Source organism: Neofelis nebulosa, chromosome 15 (genome assembly GCF_028018385.1).
Source record: "Neofelis nebulosa isolate mNeoNeb1 chromosome 15, mNeoNeb1.pri, whole genome shotgun sequence".
In the NCBI taxonomy this organism is placed as follows: domain Eukaryota; kingdom Metazoa; phylum Chordata; class Mammalia; order Carnivora; family Felidae; genus Neofelis; species Neofelis nebulosa.
This window is the reverse complement of record NC_080796.1, coordinates 63,847,814-63,871,685: the sequence shown is the minus strand read 5'-3', so window position 1 is coordinate 63,871,685 and position 23,872 is coordinate 63,847,814. Positions and strand designations below refer to the sequence as shown.

At 38.5% G+C, this 23,872-nt stretch overlaps 1 protein-coding gene across 5 annotated transcripts in view; it reads left to right on the top strand.

Annotated features, from left to right (window-relative positions):
* The window catches only part of RAB3GAP2 (RAB3 GTPase activating non-catalytic protein subunit 2), a 104,244-nt gene that overhangs the window by 4,517 nt on the left and 75,855 nt on the right, over window positions 1–23,872 (top strand). For all 5 annotated transcript variants that reach the window (XR_009254011.1, XM_058700592.1, XM_058700591.1 and 2 more), the window contains exon 2: window positions 15,953–16,017. Coding sequence is in view for 4 of the 5 variants with exons in the window: in XM_058700592.1 (XP_058556575.1) it covers window positions 15,953–16,017 (65 nt within the window). In the remaining variant the exon portion in view is untranslated. The remainder of the gene's footprint in view (window positions 1–15,952; window positions 16,018–23,872) is intronic.

Below are 23,872 nucleotides of genomic sequence, written 5' to 3'. Positions count from 1 at the left end.
CCCTCTCTCTCTGCCCTTCACCCACTCACACACTCTCTCTCTCAAAAATAAATAAACATTAAAAAAAAAAAAAAGATCTTTAACCCTTCACTGTTTCCCATTGTTTATATTAGTGATAACTATTAGTAATTGTTTCTACTAAATCAAATGCTATTTCAGACAAAAATTTTGGTCTCATGCTTTGAAATTTCATAGATGGGTAGTAGTAGGGGTCTGCACATAAACTATGGTGGCATAATTTCCAGTGAGACTGGATTTCTGGACCAGAGCTTTCTGATATTTATAATTGAGTTGGGGGGGGGTAGAAAATAGACATACAGAGAGGGAGAATCAGAATATTTGGAGGTAATTTGGATATTACAGTATTGTGGATCTCATAATTACCTGATAATAAAATAATTTCCAGGTGGCATACTAAAAAAGTAAGGCAGCTTTCCTTCCTGCCTCTTTTACCGGAAAGATAGAAGATAAAGCAAGCAGGAAATTACCTTGGAGTCGTCAATTAAAGTCATGTTTTTATACAACTGCTGAGCAAAGTGTGCTTTTTAGGATAACCTAAAATCATGGAATCACTTTACATGATGGGATATTACAAAGGGCATAAAATACCCATTTTTTATACCTTGTGAAAATGCTTTCTCTTGTTTCAGATCATACTAGGGGTAGAGATGTAATCTGAAAGTGGAACGTTTATAGGAATTTCAGAAAACTTATGGGATTGCTGGATTTTGTTAGCTTTTTAAAATCGGAAGAGCTCTTACAGATAAAATGTGTCAGTGAGGAAATTGAGACAGGCATTGTCTTGTTTCATTAAGCTAGTATTTGTTGAGTACTTCCTGTGTACTAAGCACAAAGTAGGCATAAAATAAGTCCCTTTGCTCATGTCCCTTTCAGCCAGTAAAGGAAATAAGCATGTAAAAGGAGTGTTAAAGGTGTTGTGCTGTAACTTGGCACATGACAGTTGGAGAATGAAGGAGTGTTCATTCTATATAGGGGACTCACGGAAGTCTTCTTAGAGCAACTGTTACTTTCACTGAGTCTTAGTTGTTTAATGGATGTCCGTCAGGTGGAGAGAAATGGTCAGCCAAGGGATGTGAAACAGGATGAGGTTCAGATGCTGCAAATAGAAAATTGCGGGAGAGTGGGGTATGGTAAGGGATGAGCCTGCAGAAATTGTCAGAGGAACTTCAATTCTATGCATCATCAGATGGAAGTTAAGAGTACCTTGGGGTTACATGGAAATTTGCCCAAGAGTTACTTGGCAACAGATAGTTTTAAGTAAACTAATTTCTAGGTACTCTTTGAAGTGCCTTCCTTTCTACCCTGCCTTTCTCCCACTTTACTAAATAAAGGCTCACCTTTCATACATTCTGAATATTATTATAGTAAGTTGCTCCAGATTATTTAGAAAAAAGTCCCCTTTAATCAAGGCCCGATAAACTCTCCATGCATCTCGAGACATTTCCAAATGATTTTTGCTATTTAAGTTTAATAGTCATCAAAATTTGTGATATATGTATGTTGTTATTCTCTGTTTTTGGCTCCTAATAATAATTGAAATAGGTCAAGAAGAAAAATTCTAATACATAATTCTAATAAAATTCTTGTCACAGCAAAGATTTTTCTCAATTCATGTTTTTGCGGAGAAATTTTTGGATTAATAATTAGAATAGCATTCTGTGGAGGAAATGGAATGGAAATAGGCATTTAAGGAGAAGAAGGGAGTACTTACTACCTTTAGAGAACATCATTTTTTAATGGATATTGGTATCTTTTCCCTATAGTGTATGGAATCTACTGAATAAGTTTAAAAGGATGGTATACATTTATATGAAAATGTCCATGTTTATCATATATCAGAAATTGTATCTTTTATGCAAGGGATACATACCATTGAAAAACTCTTGGGGGTGTATATAAACAAAAAGTTTGAAGGTAATCTTCTATAGGGCTCAGTCATTCCCAGTCTTTTTTTTCATCATAGGACACATAAAAAATGAAACTTTGTATCTGAATAGTGAAAACAATTTGAAAAAGAAGAAAAAAGTTGGAGGACTCATACCTCTTGATTTCAAAATATTACAAAACTGCGCTAATCAAAACCATGTGGTACTGGCATACAGACAAATAGACAAGTAGAATAGAGTCCGGAAATAAACCCTTGCGTATATGGTCAGGTGATCTTTGACAGGGATACCAAGACCACTCAGTGGGGGAAAGGACAGTTTCTTCAACAAATGGTGTTGAAAAAGCTGCATATCCATATACAAAAGAATGAAATTGGACTTCTTAGACCATATACAAAAATTAACTCAAAATGGATTAAAGACCTAAATATAACACCTAAAACTATAAAATGCTTAGAAGAAAACATAGGGGGAAGCTTTATGACATTGAACTTCCCAGTGAGTTCTTGGATATAACACACAAAGCAGAGGCAACAAAAGAGAAAACAGGCAAATGGGACTATATCAAACTTTAAAACATTTGTGAATCAGAGGATGCGGTCAACGGTAAAAAGGCCACTTACGGAATGGGAGAAAATATTTGCAAATCATGTTATCTAATAAGGGGTTAGTATCCACGATATATAAAGAACTACTTCACCTCAACAGTAAAACCAAAACCTGGACAAAGGACTTGAACAGACATTTTTCCAGTGATGTCATAGAAATGGTCAATAAACATGAATGGATGCTCAATATCCGTAATCATGAGAAATGCAAATCAACACCATAATGAGAGATCACCCCACACCCATTAGGATGGCTACTATTAAAGAAAAAAACCCCAGAAAATAACAACTGCTGGCAAGGCTGTGGAGAAATTGGAGCTCTACGCTGTTGGCAGAATTGTAGAATGGTGCAACTGCTATGGAAAACAGTATGGAATTTCCTCAAAAAACAAATAGAATTGTATAATTCAGTCTCATTTACGTCTCATTTCTGGGTGTATATCCGAAAGAATTGAAAACTGTCTCAAAGAGATATTTGCACACCCGTGTTCATAGCAGTGTTGCTCACAAGAGCCAAGGAGTAGAAGCAGTCCAAATGTCTATTGTTGAATGAATGCATAAACCAAATATGTATACGTACAATGGAATATTATTCAGCCTTGAGGGGACTCATACAGCATGCTACAATGGGAATGAACCTTGAGGACATTATGCTATGTGAACTATTAGTCACAAAAAGACAAATGCTACATGATTCCACTAAAGTAAATAAATTCATAGAAATGAGAATTAGAATGGGGTTACTGGGACCTGGGAGCCGGGGGTGGGGGGTGGGGGAGGGGGAAAAGAGCCTTGTTTAACGGGTGTAGCATTTCAGATTTGCAAGATGAAAAAGTTCTAGAGATCTGTTTCACAACAACGTGAATATATTTTGTACTACTGAACTGTACACTTAAAAATGGTTAAGATGGTGAATTTTATGTTTTTTAACATAATAAAAATGTGTATCAGCATGGTAATAAATTGGTCATACAGAATAAATAAAGGTGCTCATGGTGGGAAGTGACCTGCCAGTAGTTCGAATAGCCCCAAGCCCTACCTGGCTGTCATAAGAGATGAGAGATACCGGTAGCCTATTTGTAGTTTACTAGGAAGTTCTACTACAGGCAGGGAGTCGACATTGATGGTTTTAAGCAAAAGCATAGCATTTCAGGATTTGAGTTGCGGGTAGATGGATTTGGTGGCTGTGAAAAGAATAGATTGGGTAGTTCAAAGCTAGAGGTAGATGACCATTTGGGAGATGTTTATAGAAGTCAGATGAGGGCCTTCAGAAGTAAAGACGGAACTAGGGCTGTAGCAGTGGTGATGGAGTTTGAAACTTGCCAGAGTTAGCAGTGGCAATCTATGAAAGGAATTTGAGCTGCGAAGAAGCATAACCGGCTAATATCCTGGCGACATTGTTTTGTCAGCAAAGAAGAGAATGGATGGGACTGGTGGGTGAAGTAGAAAGACCAGTTGGGTGGCTGTATTCCAGAAGGGGAGGTAATCTTCTTAGCAAGGTATTCCTCATGTGTTATTTAGTATTATTTAAAGTGGCCATCCTGGAATTATAAGACAGGAAGTATTTTTTTGCATGACTGCTATGCTGATTACCATTTGGAACTATAGAGACCCTAAGTGAACCTTCCTGATGGAAAGGAATCCTTGAATCTCTTAGGTGTGCGCCATGCCCATATTTCTCCTTGAAAAGAAGAACAGAAATAGTCTTCCAAAGACAGATCACTTTTCTTTGTGCCATGTGAGCCGAGGTCTCACAAATTTCCTGGAAGAGAGAAGGTTAAGAGAGACTTAGTTACTCATTGTCACATTGCCTTTTTTTTTTTTTTTTTTTTTTAAGTATATAAAATCAGACATGAAAGTCACCTTCTGGCTGCTCATATCCCACCTTCTAGGTGTTAAAACTTCAGTGCTGTGCTGTTCAATATGGTAGCCATTAGTGATATGTGGTACTTTAAGTTTAATAGAAATAAAAGTAAAAATTCAGTTCCTCCGTCATGCTAGCTATATTTCAAGTGCTCAGTGGCTACATGTGTCTAGTGGACACCTTATTGGAGAGTACAGATGCAGAACACTTCCATCATCAAAGTTCCATTGTAAAGTGCTGCTGTGGTAAGACTCCTCTGAGACTCTCTGCTTAGACAACACACATGCTGCTTGGGTATTTATTTTAATTTTGTATTATAGTCTCATTTTTGTCAAATATGTACTCTGGAACTTTTCTCTTGTGCTTATCTGATGTGAACATCTTTCCAAGTTTGTATACGCAACTCTATAGCATTTTTTCTAATGACCACACAGTGTTCCAATGAAGACTCTACCAGGCTATATTTATTCCCCTATCAATGAATATTCAGATTATTTCCAAAATTTTTGCTATAAGAAAATGCTCTAGTAAGCATCCTTATGCGTGTGTTTACGTATGATATCAGTATTTCTGTGTGTACATTTCTAGGGTTGGAATTGCTGAATGATAGACATTCACATTTTAAATCTTGGTTACAGTTGCCAAATTACTCTAAAAAGTGGTTGGGTTCACTCCTATCCGTGGTAAACAGAAGTGCCTATTTACACACATACTTGTCATCATTCTTTGTTACAGTTTCTTTGACTTGCTTTCCTGATAAGTGAAAAACGGTTCTCATGCGATAAAATAAGATCGTTATCAGACTTTATCTGTATTTTTTTAAAGCGGCAGGTAATAGCAAAGTTAATCTGGCATTAGAAGAATTTACTTCAAATACAAGGAAAATTTTCTCACTAGTACTAGTTGAATATTATAATGAGTTAAATAATAGTGTTGAATTGGCTTCTTTAGAATATGCAGGAATTAGCTATAGCTAGCAGTATTTACATACCTTCACCCATATTTCACATCCTCACCTTATTAGCCATGATTGTCTTTTTCTGAAGCTTTGGATATAATAAATCAGTAATACGTAAGTATGACATTGTAGGAAACAATTATAAAACATGTAAAAGTTTTTTCTAACATACACATTATTGACCTCATGATTTCTTTTGAAAAACAAAATGAATAGAAAATGGACTAGGGCAATTAAATCATGTTAAGTCTATGTAGATTTTGTTGTTTTTGTTAAGATGGGTCTAAAGAGTTCTTAGGATTTGGGGCAAAGGGAGCATATTTATTTTTATAAACTTTTTAGAGGAGGAGGATATTTTAGACCTTAAAGATATTTTCAGTTCTGTCATTTTGTGAACTATTAAGAGCATACACTTACTTGACAACAGAAGTCATTAGAATTCTAGAACTGAAAGGACCCTTGAAGAGCTAGTCTGATTTAATCATGGTGTTCTGAAAGAAGCTGCTTGTAGAAATGGGATGGCCTCTTCATTTTAGATTGCTGCATATTTTATGTGCTGAAAAGAATATGCTAATATGCAATTTATTTTACCATTTCCCTAGAAATAGAAAAAGATGAATAATTCTGAGGCATAGGAAATTAAGAAGCAGTTTCTCTGTTCTTTAGTCCTTTTTTTATTTCGTATTGCTCTGTGATGGGTTCTTTGCCTTGGCCAAGAGAGCCAGCTAATTTTGTTGAAGTTTCTGAATTACTTACAAGCTGTGGGTTCTAGAGGTTCTTGCTCTTTATAGAAACAAGTACATTCTCTCTTTTTTTCTTGTCTCAGGAAGAGTGGAAACGAATTTGCTTCTGTGCTAATAAGATCTTTTATTAGACCATGGAGATTAAATTAAGTTTTTCTTTTTCTAACATTTAATGATTTCAGTTTCTCATTTAGTTTTTGATCTTGACATGCTCATATTGGAAAAAGCAAATACTGCCAAATTAATTGCCCGCTTCAGGATTCAGTTTCCTTTCTAGCTTCAGGTTCTTGTTATATGAAAAACATACACTCAGTTTATGAGGACAGACTGTTCAGAAGCAAATCAGACTAAGGTATTTTTGGAATTAAAAAGAGCTACAGAAAGCAAAAGTTGAATTTCTTATTTGAGCTTTTGTTGGTAGAATAATTCATTCACTGGGAGTACCCCTAAAAAAAATCTATAATTTTTCATGTTTGAATTAAAATGTGTTTTCTCTGTGTCAATAACTATATCATTTATCAAATGAGGGACTGAACAGTTCTTCTATACCAGTATAATCTGATCTCTTCGGGGATAAATTCTCTCCAGAAGGAGATGTAGTTACATTTTACATTTTGAAGTCACTGGTTTTATTCATTCAGGCAAAGTGTTGAACTTGATCAGGATAAGACCATCAGTTTGTGCTTATGTTATCAACCCCTGTAGACAGTTCAAAATAGTCATCTTCAGTGACGGGTATAAAAAACTTCAGGACTGAAAAGTCAAGTTACTAATCACTGAAGAGGTAGTTGCTTTTTGTTACTATTATTATTATTACTTCATCTTACTTGTTTTTATTTCTCTCCACATTATATAAGTTGTGGAGACAAAAGAGATCAGCTTATGAAATTTTCTTTTAATGTAGAGAACAAGAATGATTCAAGATGTGGTATGAAAGCAGGAATGAAGGGTAATGTCATCAAATGAAGTAGACTAACAAAATATTTTAAGCTGGCAAACTTTTGCAAAGAATCAAAATCCTCAGCATAGTCCTTGATTTTCAGTGAATTTTAAGGGAAATTGGCTAAAGAGTGTGAAAATTTAAAGAAAGCTCACCTCTCCAGAAAGGTTCTTCCCCGCCCCCTCACCCCCACCCAAATTAAAACATTCAAAACTAAGCAGAACTGTCTCCTGTACTTGGAAATGCCAGTTTTTCAGTAGGTTGCTCGGGAAATGAAGTGGGAAAACCCAGTTAAAACATGAGCCTTTGAAATATTTGGCTTATAGACGGAGGCTATGCTGATGTAATACAGTTGTAAAATTATTGTTTTAGGAGCAACATCTGGTACATGAATCTCAGCATGAAAGTAGCAAGACGAGGGTAGGAGTTCCATGATCTATTTTAGATTTTTTTCAGTAGGCACTATTTGCCATTTTTAAAAAAAGTTTTTTTCCAGGTAAGTGGATTTTTATTATTTTTAATTCCAGTGTAATTAACATACAGTATTATATTAGTTTTAAGTGTATAATATAGTGAATAAGCAATTCTGTACATCTCCTTAATCCTCATCTCCTATGATCTCCCCCATCCCCCGCATCTCCCCACCTCTCCTCTGCTAACCATCAGTTCTCTGTAGTTTCTTGGGGTTTGTCTCATTTTTCCCCCTTTGCTTGTTTTGTTTCTTAAATTTCGCATATGAGTGAAAGCATATGGTATTTGTCTTTCTCCGACTGACTTCGTTTAACGTTACACCCTCTAGATCCATCCATGTCGTGGCAAATGGCAAGATTTCATTCTTTTTATGGCTGAGTAATATTTCATCGTTTATACCGCCTTTTTATCAGTCATCTATTGATGGACACTTAGCTGCTTCCATAATTTGACTATTGTAAATAATGCTGCAGTAAACATAGGGTTCATGTATCCCTTTGAATTAGTATTTTAATATTCTTTGGGTAAATACCCAGTAGTGGAATTACTGGGTCATAAGGTAATTCTATTTTTAATTGTTTGAGGAACCTCTATACTGTTCTCAACAGTGGCTGCATCCATTTACATTTTCACCAGTCGTGCATGAGGGTTCCTTTTTCTCCACATCCTCACCAACACTTGCTGTTCTTGTGTTTTTGATTTTAGCTGTTTGGACAGGTATGAAGTGATATCTCATTGTGGTTTTGATTTGTGTTTCCCTGATGAGGAGTGATGTTGAGCATCTTTTTATGTATCTGTTGACCATCTGTATGTTTTCTTTGGAGAAATACCTGTTCATGTCTTCTGCCCATTTTTAATTGGATTATTTGTTTTGTGTTGAATTGTCTAAATTCCTTATATATCTTGGATACTAGCCCTTTATTAGATGTGTCATTTGCAAATATCTTCTCCCATTCAGTAGCTTGGCTTTTAGTTTTGTTTGCTTTGCTCTGCAGAAACTTTTTATTTTGATGCCATCCCAACTGTTTGTTTTTGCTTTTTGTTTCCGTTGCCTCAGGAGACATATCTAGAAAAATGTTGCTTTGGCCAGTGTCAGAGAAATTACTGTCTGTGCTCTCTCCTAGGATTTTTATGGTGTCAGGTCTCACATTTAGGTCTTCAATCCATTTTGAATTTATTTTTGTGTATGGTGTGAGGAAGTGGTCCAGTGTCATTCTTTTGCATGTAGCTGTCCAGTTTTCCCAACACTATTTGTTGAAGAGTGTCTATCTCCCGTTGTATATTCTTGGCTTCTTTGTTGTATATTAGTTTATCATGTGATTGTGGGTTTATTTCTGGCCTCTCTATTCTGTTGACCTATAGGTCTGTTTTTGTGCCAGTATCATACTCTTTTGATTACTACAGCTTTGTAGTATGCCTTTTTTTTTTTTTAACGTTTATTTTATTTATTTTGAGAGAGCGAGTGAGCAGGAGAGAGGGAGAGGATCCCAAGCAGGCTCCGGGCTGTCAGCGAAGAGCCGATCAAGAGTTGAATGCTTTACTGTCTGAGCCACCCAGGTGTCCCTAGTACAGCTTTGTAGTATATCTTGAAATTTGAGATTGTGATACCTCATGTTTTGTTTTTCTTTTTCAAGATTGCTTTGGCTATTCACCGTCTTTTGTAGTTCCACACACATTTTAGGATTGTTCTAGTTCTTGTGAAAAATGCTGTTGGTATTTTGATAGGGATTGCATTAAATGTGTAGGTTGTTTTGTCTAGTATGGACGTTTTAACAATATTTGTTTTTCTAATTCATGCACGTGGAATATCTTTCTCTTTGTGTCATCTTCAGTTTCTTTTATCAGTGTTTTCAAAGTACAGGTCTTTCACCTCCTTGATTAAGTTTATTCCTGGGTATCTTATTATTTTTGATGCAATTGTAAATAGGATTTTTTAAAAACTTTTTTTAATGTTTATTTTTGAGGGAGGGAGGGAGGAAGAGAGCAAAGGAGACACAGAATCTAAAGCAGGCTCCAGGCCCTGAGCTGTCAGCACAGAGCCCAACGTGGGGCTCAAGCTCACAAACCTAAGCTGAGGTCAGATGCTTAACCGACTGAACCACCCAGGTGCCCCTACATAGGATTGTTTCCTTAATTGCTCTTTTGGCTGCTTCATTTTTAGTATATAGAAATGCAACAGATTTCTGTATATTGATTTTTGTATCAATATACTGAAATTCATTTGTCAGTTGTCGTTTTTTGGTGGAGTCTTTCAGGTTTTCTATATATGGTATCATGTCAATTGCAAATAGAGTTTTACTTTTTCCTTACCAGTTTGGATGCCTTTATTTCATTATGCTAATTGCTGTAGCTAGGACTTCCAGTACTATGGTGAGTAAAGATGGTGAGAATGGACATCCTCTTAGGGGAAAAGTTCTCACTTTTTTCCCCATTGAGTATGATGTTCTCTTTGGGTTCTGTCTGTAGGGCCTTTGTTATGTTGAGATATGGTCTCTCTAAACCTACTTTGTGGAGAGTTTTTAATCATGAATAGGTGTTGTACTTTGTCACATGCTTTTTCTGCATCTATTGGAATGATACAACTTTTACCCTTTCTCGTATTGATGTGATGTATCATGTTAATTGATTTGTGAATATTGAGCCACTCTTGCAATACCACTGGATGGAGAATGATAATTTTAACAGCCGTTAAGAGTGTCTATGTGCTAAGCACTGTTCCTAGTGCTTTGGCTATATTCTAACAACAGTATGAAGTAAATATAGTTATTCACTCCATTTTGCTAAAGACGAAGCTGAGACAGTAAGAGATTACATAAATTGCCTAAGGTCCTATAACTCTTTAGGGGGTAAAACTGGGTATCCAACCCAGACAACCTGACACCAGAGACCTAATAGTTGTTTTAGATTTGTGCTGTCTCATACTGTAGCTGCTAGCCACATAAACTTTTGAGCACTTGAAATGTGCCTCGTCTGAACAGATGTGCTCGAAGTGTAAAATATACATCAGATTTTGAAGATTTAGTGTGGGGAAAAAAGTAAAATATCTTCTGAATAATTTAACATTGATTACATATTGAAGTGGTATGTTGGCCATATTATATTACATAACATATCAAAATTTCACCTGTTTTTTTCTACTTTTAAAATATGGCTACTACTAAATTTTAAATTGAATGTGTGGCTCCCATTATATTTTTATTGGAGAGCACTGCTAAAGACTGGCCACCAATGAGTGAAGAGTCTAATTGGAGAGAATAGAAGGGTGGTGGCAGGCAAAGGAAAAAAGGAGAATTAGGATCAGATTAGATTGGCATTAAAGTTTATCTTTGAAGCCGGTGTTCCTCAGAGAGTGATGCGTGGACGGTCTGCTTCAGATTTGCAGGGTGAGGCCATCCCTGGAACTTCAGTCATCCCTGATTCATTATTTCCACCTCTTGCAGCGCTGCCTAGAGAGAGGAATCTGCAGAAGAGACAGTAACTCTAATTTTATAAGGCAGTGAATGTGAATCCCATTTTCTTAATTTTCTGATCAATTTTGTTGAATTAGACTTTAGCGTAATGAAAGGCATAGGCAGTTGCTGACAGTGTCATTTAAAGATTTGCTTTCTGAAGATTGGATGTTTGCTACTTATTTAATAAATGGGGAAAACATTTAAAATGACCTTATAATCTATAGTCTAGCCTTTGACTAAAATGAGTGCCACTTAGCTTAGTAAGCAAACTAGGTAATTGCCAATGGCTAAATGATTTGGTGAATTGTGGAGCGTTTGGAATTTTCATACTGGACCCTGACTGCCCTAAAGAAGTTGTATGTTCTGGTGTCCTTAGTCTAGAATACACTGTTAAATTGGCTTACCTCTTAAGTTATACCACAGCTTGGGCCTTTAAAATTACCCTGCCCCATAGAAGATTTTTGTCTATTTATTCTAAGAGACAATCATGGTGAATGATTTTTAGCTTTTCTTTATAGTAAGTAATAATGAAAAGTTAGTGTTATTTCATTATGAGTACATAGAATGTATAGATCTTAAGGTCCTATAGTAATGTTTCATATTGACACTGAATAGTGCACAGTTCTTTTTTTTTTTTTTTTTTTAAACCTTTGTGCTTTTTTTTTTTTTTAATTTTTTTTTTTCAACGTTTTTTATTTATTTTTGGGACAGAGAGAGACAGAGCATGAACGGGGGAGGGGCAGAGAGAGAGGGAGACACAGAATCGGAAACAGGCTCCAGGCTCCGAGCCATCAGCCCAGAGCCTGACGCGGGGCTCGAACTCACAGACCGCGAGATCGTGACCTGGCTGAAGTCGGACGCTTAACCGACTGCGCCACCCAGGCGCCCCAAGTGCACAGTTCTTAAATATATTAAATACGTTGGTTTTGTTATCTACAACTTTGATTAAGGATCATTTAAAAAAACGCTGACTACGGGATCACTTGTAGAACACCAGCCTTCATAGAAAAGTTACCAGAGGGAAAGACTGCCTGAACAAAACTATTCGCCTGAATGGCAACTTGATTAGACATTCATCAGATATTTTTTTAATATAAACCATTTTTTTTTTTTAAAGAATGTGCTTGGCCTGCTTGCACAGTTTGAGGGCATAAGAAATAACCTCAGTGAAGTGCAAGATTCCAACACTTTTTAACAGCTGACAGTAGCCGTCAGACAGCACTCTGCAAAATGGTATCAAATGATTTTCAGCAGACTTCAGGAGGCTGCAAAATTTACATCACCGGCACAGAGTAGAAATAGCCATAAGGGTAGTACCCAGTTTCCAAATGTCTCCCTTTAAAAAAAAACGGTTTCCACTTTTGAGTTGATGAGAATCAGAATTCATTTTCTTACAGTATTCTAAATAGGCTTAGGATTCTAGACCAACCTTCAGAAACATCTTTGACCTTCCTGAGTAATAGTTCTGTTTCACCTTCCATTAAGCTCTGACTTCTTTAGAAAGTATATTCCTACGATAGGGGGAGATGCCTGATTAAGTCCCCTTTCCCTCTTGTTAATAGAAACTTCTATCAGGGGCCTCAAGAAATGGGTAAACCTTCATGAACACAAATATCTCGTATAAAGAATTTGTCAAGGTCTTTCTCTTCTTGGATGTTTCTGATTCTGCTATGAAGAGATACCAGGTCTCTGCAGGGGCAGGAAATCCAAATTGCTGCTGTCTTGTGTTTGATTGTATGAGTCATTTTTGAATTGAGTCAGGTGCTTTTTATTTCAGTATGGAGGAGAAATAAGACATTTTTCATTGTTTTGTTCAGAAGTTATGTGCACAAACTAAGCTTTTTTTTTTTTTTTTTTTTTAAATTTCCAAACTAAGCTCTTTGAAGGCTTATTTGCTTTTGTGTCTCTAGCACTTAGCACAGTGGCCAACACACAAAAGATGTCATGTTTGTTGAATGAATCAGTGACTGACTGAGGGAGTGAACCATTAGCTGACCCCATTATGTGCTTGCAATTCTACATGGTCTTTCTGAGGTTGTGGTATTTCGATATATTCATTTTATAGCAGTATTAAAATTGAATTATGGACTTTAGAGGGATAAGCTTTTCAAGGTACTTTCCTTTCTTGAACAAGAAAAATAGTGCATTTTCTAAAACTCTGTAGATGGGATGGCCTAGTTGCCATTGGCCCACAATAAGGCAATTGGTTTTGGTCTAATGGAAAAATTAGGAGAGTAAAGAAATTGCCTAACTGAATTAGATTGCCAAAGAACACACTGTAATTTTCCAATTTAGAAAAAAATTTCCAAATCTTGATATCAAGGGAATGTTTCTATTTTAAGGTTTTTTTTTTAATGTTTATTTATTTTTGAGAGAGACAGAGACAGAATGCGAGTGGGTTGGGGCAGAGAGGGAGACACAGAATCGGAAACAGGCTCCAGGCTCTGAGCCATCAGCACAGAGCCCGATGCGGGGGTCGAACTCGTGAGCCGTGAGATCATGACCTGAGCCGAAGTTGGACGCTCAACCGACTGAGCCACCCAGGCACCCCTTCGGAATGTTTCTATTTTATGCATTTAATTTTTTTTAATGTTTATTTATTTCTGAGACAGAGACAGAGCATGAGTGGGGGAGGGGCAGAGAGAGAGAGGGAGACACAGAATCCGAAGCAGGCTCCAGGCTCTGAGCTGAGGGCTCGAACCCACAGATTGTGAGATCATGACCTGAGCCGAAGTTGGACGCTCAACCGACTGAGCCACTCAGGCTCCCCAGGAATGTTTCTGTTTTAAAATAATATGTCAGGTGGCTCAGTCGGTTAAGCCTCAGACTTCGGCTCAGGTCATGATCTCACAGTTTAGGAGTTTGGGCCCCGCATCGGGCTCTGTGCTGACAGCTTGGAGCCTGGAGCCTGCTTTGGATTCTGTGTCCCTCTCTCCCTGCCCCTCCCCTGCTCATGCTCTGTTTCTGTCTCTCAAAAATAAAACATTTTAAAAAATTTAAAATAATATGTCATCTTGCTTTTTGGCCTTAACTGTAAGCCCCACGTTTCCTAGTTTTTATGCTCCTTCATAAGCCATAGAAGAGTAGAAAGTAAGTATAGCAGAATATGTGTGAGCGTGGGCTTTAGAACTCCAGGAGCCCTGGTTTCAAACCCCACTCCACCACTTAATGCTCTGTGATCTTGGTCCAGCTATATAAACTAAGTGATCTGGTTTTCTCATTGTAGTAAAGGGAAGATAAAGAATCCTTGGCATGTGTAAGTGAATTAATATCTATAAAGCACTTAGACACATAGAAATCTGAATATGTTAGTTGTTATGTGATAACCCCTATATGTGAGTTGCCTCTTTTTGCCTTTGCTCATGTTAACCTTTTTTTTTTCACGTAAATTTGAAAAGTTCCTGGCTGCTCTTGAAAGACCTACGGTGACTCTTCCCTGCATTTTGTGACATCTCTCTCACTATCTCCTCTTTTTTATATTAAGTAGTTGTTACGGCACTCACCATGTACTATAGTTATGTGTTTGTCTGCATTGGGTCACACATCCTCTAAGGACAAGGAATATGTTTGAATTTTTCTCTGTTCCCAGTACAGGGCATGGCACATGCACGTGGTATTTAACAGCACTTGTTAAGTTGTTTATTTGACGTGTATATGGAGATCTACAAGCTATGCAGTGTTAATCAAATGATAGTGCTGCTTTAGGACTTATAATATGGCTAGGAATGTGCTTGGCAATTAGGAAGTAGTTACCTGGTATTTCAGTACCAAAGATGAGAATATTATCACAAAGCTAATTGAGCCATGATTCCAGGTACCAGACTGTTACTTTCTTATCATCTATATGTAATTGAGTTTAGCAACTTTTAAAACCTTATATATAATTGAATGTTATATATGTGTCCTTCTCACTGTAAGCATCCTAGATATCTGGTTTAGTCCCATCTTTTAAAATGATTCTTTGCTAGAAATATGAAGCTTGACTGGTTTAAATACAATATTTTGTTTATATTTTGTAGTATTTTAATAACTAAATCTTGATTAGCATTGAGAACTTACTATGTGTCAGGCACTGAGGATTTTAGTATGCTATTTGATTTAAATCCTTATAACAATCTGACGAGATAGTAAGCACTTCTGATTTACATGCTTTTACGGAGACAAGTAAAGTTTGCAAATATGGGCTAACTTGCTGGTAAGTCCTAGATCCAGGAAGTGAACCTAGGCAATCTGATTCTGGGGCCCAAGTTTATAGTTATGCAACTGCCTGCTCTTTTCACGTTTTCTTTGAACTTTATCTGTTTTTTAATTTAGTTTGAGGTAACATATATAAAATGTTTGTCTCAGAATAGTTGCTCAAAAGTAATAGTTTTATTTCTTCTGATGTGATATATCATAAGAGATAAATTCAAAGATACTCTCCATACCTTTTTGAGATTTTAATTCCTTGTTGCGGTGTTTCCTGAACATCCTATTTTAATCTGAGCAAATGTTCTCATGTGAAGGAAATCACAGAGTGTCAGAAAATATCAGAAATTATAGACCTCTTGTTTCAAAATTCAGTTTTTTTTCATTGATACTTTGTTTTATTAAAAAAAAAGTTACATTAAGGTATCCGTGTGAAATGGTAGGTGTGTTTTTTGTCACTGTGTGCATTTAATTTGTCTCATGTCTGAGCAACAAATATTTGTAATTTTAAAGATTTTTAAAATTCACCTTTGTGGTTTGGTTTAAATGTGGAAACTTGATATCCAGTATCTTAACATCCAAATAACTTGCACAGTTCTACATAGATTTGGAAATTCAGCCCGAATGTTTCCTAATTATTATGCACAGCAAAATTTTGCCATTGTATAGTTTACCTTTTTCTTCCTTAATGCCAACATTATATTTATATAATATGTATTTATATATATATCAGGTGTTCTATTATGTTTAGAGAAATGTTTTTAAAAATATTGTTAAGCTCTTTGTTTCATGTAAGCACTTTTCATCTTTTTTAATAATAGGTAAATCAACAAGCTGGGAAGATGATGGTTGGGGAGCATGGGAAGAAACAGAACCCCAAGAACCTGTAAGTCTTTATACATGTATGCATGCTTTTTTAAAGTGGCATTTTCCTTTTGTAATCATGGTGACACATTCCAGTGTTAGGTCGACATTTGAAAACCTTTGTCAAGGACATCTTTGTGCTTCCTTAATAGTACTTAAGCAAATATTTTTTTTTTTTTTTTTTAAATTTTTTTTTTTTTCAACATTTTTTATTTTTGGGACAGAGAGAGACAGAGCATGAACGGGGGAGGGGCAGAGAGAGAGGGAGACACAGAATCGGAAACAGGCTCCAGGCTCCAAGCCATCAGCCCAGAGCCTGACGCGGGGCTCGAACTCACGGACCGCGAGATCGTGACCTGGCTGAAGTCGGACGCTTAACCGACTGCGCCACCCAGGCGCCCCTGTTTTTATTTTTAAGGTATATATTTATTTATATTGAGAGAGGGAGCATGTGCACGTGTTAGCAGGGGAGGGACAGAGAGAGAATCCCAAGCAGGCTTCGTGCTGCTGTCAGCATGGAGCCCGATGGGGGGCTTGATCTCACAAACTGTAAGATCATGACCTGAGCCGAGGTCAAGAGTCAGATGCTTAACTGACTGAGCCACCCAGGCGCCCCAAGTAGATACCTTTCTTAAGGATTTAATGACTTTAAGTCAGCCAGCTAAGCAGGCTGAATGGAGAATAACTGTTTTAGGATTCTTTCTCCTTGATTAGTTATTATTTTAGACTCCTCTACTTATTCAACACATATTTGTTAAGTGCCCATCATAATCTAGGCATTTTTCTAGATGCTGGAAGTATAGCAATGAGTAAGTAGAGGAAGTCCCTGGATGTATTTTCATCTATCAGTAATAGACAATCTAACCTAAACTGGCTTAAATAACAAGGAGATTCATTAGCTCATATAGAAGGAAGTCAGAGGTAGTATGGACTCATAGGTTGTTTGATCAGGAGATTCAACTATGTCATCAAGGACTTAAGTTTTTTCCTTCTGTCTCCTCTGCATATACAGTACTGACTTAATCCTAAAGATTGTTTTTCTCTAGATGGAGTGTGGCACCATGTTTCTTCATTCGTGACCAGAGGGAGAAAACAGACTCTTACAGGAGCAGGGAACAACTTTTTCAGAAACCTCTAGTGAGCCTTGCCTGTGTCTTCTTGGCCAGAATAAGGCCAGACACTCATTTTTGAACTAGTCACTGGCAGGGGATAGATTTTTCATCAGTCAGTCATACCATTCCCTCGAGTTGGAAGATAAAGGGTCAACGTCTCCTGAGGCCCATGACTGAACAAAATTACAATTTTTTATGAAGAAAGAAGAATGAACATATATATTGGGTAGATCTTCTTATCATCCCTGTTCTAGCAGCTTATACTCTAATGGCGAGAGAAAATTTTTTTTCAAAAAGATAGATAAAAGTATCAAATGGTGGTAATCAGAGTTATGTAGGGGATTCAAACGGTGATGTGATGGCAAGTGATCAAGTGACTACTATAGCTTGGGTGGCCTAGGAAGGCTTTTTAGAGGATGCCACATTTAAGCTGTGGTCTGAAAGACAACAGGGAGTCAGTGACGTGAAGATCTGGCAAAGAACATTGCAGGCCAGGGCAACAGCTCATGCAGAGGCCCTGTGGCAGGACTGGGCTTGGAGTTTGGAGGACATAAAGAAGGCCAGTGTGGCTTGGCAGGACTGGAGGCTATGAGATGGGGTCAGAGAAATTGGTGGGCTTCATGTAAGGCTTTGTGAAGTTGGAGTTATTGTAAATGTGATAGGAAACCGCACATAGCTGATTTCTCACTTTTAAAATTCATCTTCGCTGCTTTTTGGGATAAGTTGAAATAGGGAGCGAAAGTGGAAGCAGGGAGAGCAGTTAGGAAGCTGTTGTGGTAGTGTAGCTGGGAAAGGATGATGGCTTCCACTAAGGTGATATTAGTGAAAATGAGATAGTGATGGATTCAGGATAAGTTTAGAGATAATAAGATTTTGCTCTCAGTTGGTTGTGAGGGATGAAAGGGAAAAAAACCCGAGGATTTACTTCTGTGATCCTGGGATGTGATGAAGAGTAGATGAAACATCCTTGGCAAGGTGTTGGTACTCCCTAAAGCCGGGTGAAAGGTACCAGTCTCTTCATTTTTGGCAGTGTTTGAAAATACCCACTACAAGTTTCTTTCTAAAAAGAAAACTTACTTTTGGTTTTTGGCTTGAGCAGGCGTTTGGCTTGAGCAGCTGGATGGATGGTGGGGAAAACTAGAATAGGTTTGAGGGAGAAATGGAAGAGCATTGTGTTGTAGGAAGCGGAGCCTGCTACGTCGTGCCAGTTGGTGGAAAAGCTCCGTGGGGAGATTAAGAACAGGAAACCAGTTCCGAAGGCCTTACGGAGAATTGGAATGTGTTGAATAAGATGTAATGCAGCTCGAGGAACTTGTTACACCGTCACTTCAGCAAACAGACACCTTGTTCCTTGCCCCTCTAGTGCGGTGTCATCATGGGGACTCAGCTGTACTCTGTCTCTGTTTTTACCAAGACCGACTGGCTTCCGCTTACTCACGATCTACACTGTTTCATGGCTGTTATTTGTGTCTTTCATTTGTGGTTGTCTTGGATTCTTTTCTCTTCTTTGTTTCACACCCAGAGCTCATATGAGGATTTGATGGAGTCTCTTCATCACTACCCAGTACAGGACACTTGCAGACGGTGGGGCGTAGTATTTATACCCGGCCACTCCGTGGGATGTCAGCCTGCCTCTTAATGCTGCCCTCTGATGGGGCATCCACCAGGGGTCTCATTAGCTACTATGGGGGCGGAAAGAAAGGCGAGGGGGTGTGTGTAAAGAGGGTTGGAGGCTCCGCATGACCGCGTGAGTAAACCCCTCAGGAGGAGATGGGTGTGCTTGGAGAACCTCTCAGAAAGAGGCAGTGTGACTGGTAGCTACTTTGCGTGTGGCGTTGGCTACATACAGTATTTGTTTTCTAGAAACCTATAGCTAAGTGACTGTTGTGAGTAATACAACAAGCTCTTGAGTAAGTTTGAGGTTTTCTGGAATAAACCTCACAGACATTGCGCGCTAAAGCGGACACACGCATTTGTGATCTCCGGGGAGGTTCCATTGGGACAGTTACTGTTAAACATCTAAAATGGTGCTGGTGCTGAGTTACGGTATTTATTTACAGACCTAGAGGCCTACATCTTACTGTGTTTACTGGGGCATAGTTGGTTCTTTCTGGAATGGATTTTTCCTAGTGAATGACATAGTTGGAGAGTTGTGTGTCTGTTACATTTTCTGTAATATTAAGTATTAATATTAATAAATATTAAATACTAGATGTAATATTAATTAAGCTGATAATATTAAGGGGGTTAGTTTACTGATAGTGTGTCATATCCCTGCTTTTTGGCTCACATGACAGTGTGCCTTCTCTAAGTGTGTACTTCCTCGTGGCATTGTAATGTACCAGAGTAGAAAATGACCGAAGCTACAATTTGGGGTCAGAGAAGCAATAGTCCTGATGTAAGGCTTTATGAATTTGGAGTTTATTATTTTTATTTTTTATTAAAATTTTTTTTTTAATGTTTATCTATTTTGAGAGAGAGAGCATGCAGGAGAGGAGCAGAGAGAAGTAGACAGAATCTGAAGCAGGCTTCAGACTACGAGCTGTCAGCACAGAGCCTGACACAGGGCTCAAACTTATAAACAGCAAGATCATGACTTGAGGCAAAGTTGGATGCTTAACTGACTGAGCCATCCAGATGCCCTGTGGAGTTTATTTTAATGTTTATTTTTGAGAGAGAGAGAGAGAGAAAGTGTGAGTGGGGGAGGGGCAGAGAGAGAGGGAGCCCGAGGATCCGAAGCGGGCTCTTGGGTGACTGCAGAGAGTCCAATGCAGGGCTCAAACTCCTGAACTGTGAGATCATGACCTGCGCTGAAGTTGGACGCTTAACTGAGCCATCCAGGCGGCCCTGGAGTTTATTCTTAATGTGATCAGAAACCACACTATTTCTGATTTAGAAAGCTCACCTTTGCTGCTCTGTGGAGTAAGTTGTAGTGGGTCTTTTGATTAGTTAGTTGTGTCTCTCATACTCATGACTTTTCTTGGGCTGGCTTATATTACAATATTTTATATTGATGTGCCACTGTTCCAGCTGATTCTGGGTGATGTGAACAATGATCGCCTGGTTAGAGTGTGTATATTCTTATACTTTCTTTGCGTCTGTTAAGGCGTGCCAACTTCTGTTTATTGGTAAGGCTATCCTAAATTTAGGAGTAAAACTTCTTTTAACTGTTTCAGTAAAAAGCTGAAATATGTTTCTACTCAGTCCAAAACACATTAACTTACGTGTAGCACATTTCTTCATTTGGATAAAATTTGGTTGTTTACAAATGGCCCTTGTGGATGATGGTAGCTTGTTCTCTTTGTCTTAACTGATTTTCTCACACAGTGGATTTGGCATACACGGCCAGTGAGACAGTTGACGACAATTTTGGGTGTACAAGTCATTCCTAACTGTTCTGATTATCCCCCTTTGAACTCTTGTGCCTTGTCAGGATCTTATATACATGGCAAAGGAGAAGGTATTTGAATGACAACAAAAGTGGGCCAGGATAGTGATATTGAGATGTTACCTGGTGTTAAAATGATCCTGCTGTATTTAACAGAGCTTCTTTGAATTTGGATCCTGTCCTTAAAGTAAGACAGCATCTTTGTGAAGGGAGACTGTTCGGTAGTGAGAACAAAAATGGCAGGATGGCCAGGCGAAAGGATGTGATTGCTGCCTTACACTGCAGCATCATCACTGTCCATGCATAACATCACTAGGAGGTGAGGTTTTGCTGAGCAAAATGTTTGATACCAGGGCTATTGGAAATGTTAACTGAGGTAAGAGACTTGTGTTATTTCTGCTACTGTCTAGGATCATGAAAATTCCAAAGGCATAGCCAGCTTTAGAGGCATAACAAGAATCAGAATAAATTTCGGCAGATGTACGAATTGCATGCCGTAGTCAAGGTAAGAGAGGTAGCCACCTTGTCAGAATGGAGAAGGAACTTTCTACTGTCTCTTGTTAGGAATAGACAGCAAGGGGCACCTGGGTGGCCCTCGATTAAGTGACTGACTCTTGATTTCAGCTCAGGTCATGATCTCACGGTTTGTGAGATCCAGCCCTGCAGCAGGCTCTGTGATGATAACACAGAGCCTGCTTGGGATTAACTCTCTCTCTCTCTCTTTCTCTTTCTTTCTCTCCCTCCCTCTCTCTCTGCCCCTGTCTTCCTCTCTCTCTCTCTCTCTCTCTCTCTCTCTCTCTCTCTCTCTCTCTAAAATAAAATAAAATTAAATAAAATAAAATTAAATTAAAATAAAGGAACAGACAACAAACTCAAAACCTGCCTTTCCTGAGAGTCTCACTTGTAGGTCTTGTCCACATTGAAGTTGAGACCAGTATTGGAATAAGAGACAAGTCTTGTAATCAATTTATGGCTGCGTCAAGGTGCTGTAACTGTAAAAACAATGGTAGCGTTCTCCACCACTGGGTTGTGGTCATTATGAACAGCAGAGGAGAATAGTCTGACACTGGAGAGGTGTTGTGTTTTGGTCTTTAGGGGGGCTGCAGTGGTGTGCAGATGAGCCACAGGTGGGGTAGCTAAGAGTAAAGCATAGCAACAGCCACCATGAGCACCAAATGCCGGCCTGGAGGCCAGCTGGCTGTTAGTGCGTCCAGCAGAAAACTAAAAACTTCGGGGTGCTTTTATCTCCATAAGTCTGTCAGCTCTTTGAGAGTAGGTTCTTATTTTTGGCAGAAGAGAGGGAAGGGTTTCTGTAATCAGAAAGATTTGGCACCAGTGTGGACAAAGCTCTTTTAAGGATGGGAGAAGCGTCTTCAGCTTTCTGTGATTCTGAGATGTCCGCTATAATAAGGGCTCAGTGAGGAAAGCATATTCTAATACCCTTTATCAGCAGTAGCCACCATGTTCAGGAAAGGATACATTTGTGACATGGGTAGGCTTAGGAGCTTTAAGGATAGCTTTCCTTAGAGGACAAATCTCTTTCTTCTGTAGGTATTTCATGCCTATGTGAGTCAGCTTGGCTCCTGTAACAGAGTACTACAGACTTGGGCTCTTAACAGAAATCTATTTTCTCACAGTTCTTTTTTTTTTTTTTTTAATTTTTTTTTTTTTTTAATGTTTATTTATTTTTGAGACAGAGAGAGACAGAGCATGAATGGGGGAGGGTCAGAGAGAGAGGGAGACACAGAATCTGAGACAGGCTCCAGGCTCCGAGCTGTCAGCACAGAGCCCGACATGGGGCTCGAACTCATGGACCGTGAGATCGTGACCTGAGCCAAAGTCGGACGCTTAACTGACTGAGCTACCCAGGCGCCCCTATTTTCTCACAGTTCTGAAAGCTAGAAGTTCAAGTTCAAGGTGCTGTCAGAGTTGGCTTCTGGTGAGACCCCTTTTCCTGGCTTGCACACAGCCACCTTCTCACTGTGTCCTTATGTGGCCTTTCCTCTGTGTGCAAAGAGAGAGCAGTGAGTCATGGTGTCTCTTCCTCTTATAAGGATAACCAGTCTGTCAGATTAAGGCTCTGCCCTTCTGACCTCATTTAACCTTAGTTACCCCCTTAAAGGCCCCATCTCCAGATAACCGTCCCATCAGGGATTAGGGCTTCAACGTGGGAATTTTGAGAGGACACAATTCAGTCTATAAAAATGCCCCAAATAACTCTTTGTGTACAAGTGCAAAAAATAAGCTTAAGGGACTCCTACTTGCCCAAAGTAAAAGAACATAGTTATACTATAACACCTACCGGTGAATGATCCTCTGATAGTAAATAGCTTTGCTGTATTTTCTACAGTGTGGTTACAAGGGCTTTTAGTTTAGATTATAATTTGTTTGCTTTGGGAAAGAAGTGATCAGGGGGGGTATTTTGCTCAGCCTCATGCAGTAATAGAAATGGAGGCAGTTAAGGAAGAAGCTGGACAAGGTTTAATTTTAAGGCAGATTTAATAAGCTTTCCTTCATTGGTGTATTAAGTCCAAACGGTAGGAAATAGAGAATCCAGGATTTGCAGGGCAATGGTTTCAGGAAGCACAGAAGCTTCTGGGTTGAGGCCTTCAGTTAAGGTAGGACGCGTGGAAAATTTCCATTCAGAAGACACTTTGGAATGTGTTTTGTCTATTTTACAGAAAGTGGTGTAGTACAGTTTACAATTTGATATAGCAGATTAACGAGAAATGAATGCATGCTGGCCAGAGAGAGGGCCCCAGAGAAATGTTTGTTTATAGACTGAGAAATTGGATATAGCATGACCTGATTAGAGAGTCTTAGAACATTAATAATCTGGGATAATACTGGAAAATATTTTGCCTTATTTTAGTGTCATTAGACTCTGGAGTCACCCACCACATAAGAGACCTAAGCACCAGATTGGCCACAGGCAGAGGAGAGCACCCAAGTTATACCAAGGTTATGTTTTAGGTTCTTTTACAAAAGGGGAAATGGCTACAGAAGAGGTTCTCCTTACTAAGGTGGGCTCTCATTGAGATTTTGGTGTTTGACTCTTAGAAACACTCATTTTGCCAATGACCTTCCTGTTAATGTTACTACATGCTGGGTCTAGCCTAGTGATTCTCAATTGGAGGTGATTTTGTCCCCTTGGGAGATATTTGGCACTGTCGAGAGAAATTTTAGGTTGTCACAACTTGGGGGAAGGTGCATCTCGGGGTAGAGGACAGGGACACTGCTAAACACCTTACAGTACACAGGACAGCATTCTAAAAGAATTTTCCAGCCCCAAATGTCAGTTGTCCTAAAGTTCAAAAACCTGGGTCTAGCTCATGGCTTTCAGTGTAACTCAGTCCTTCTTTCTATTCCTCCTGCCT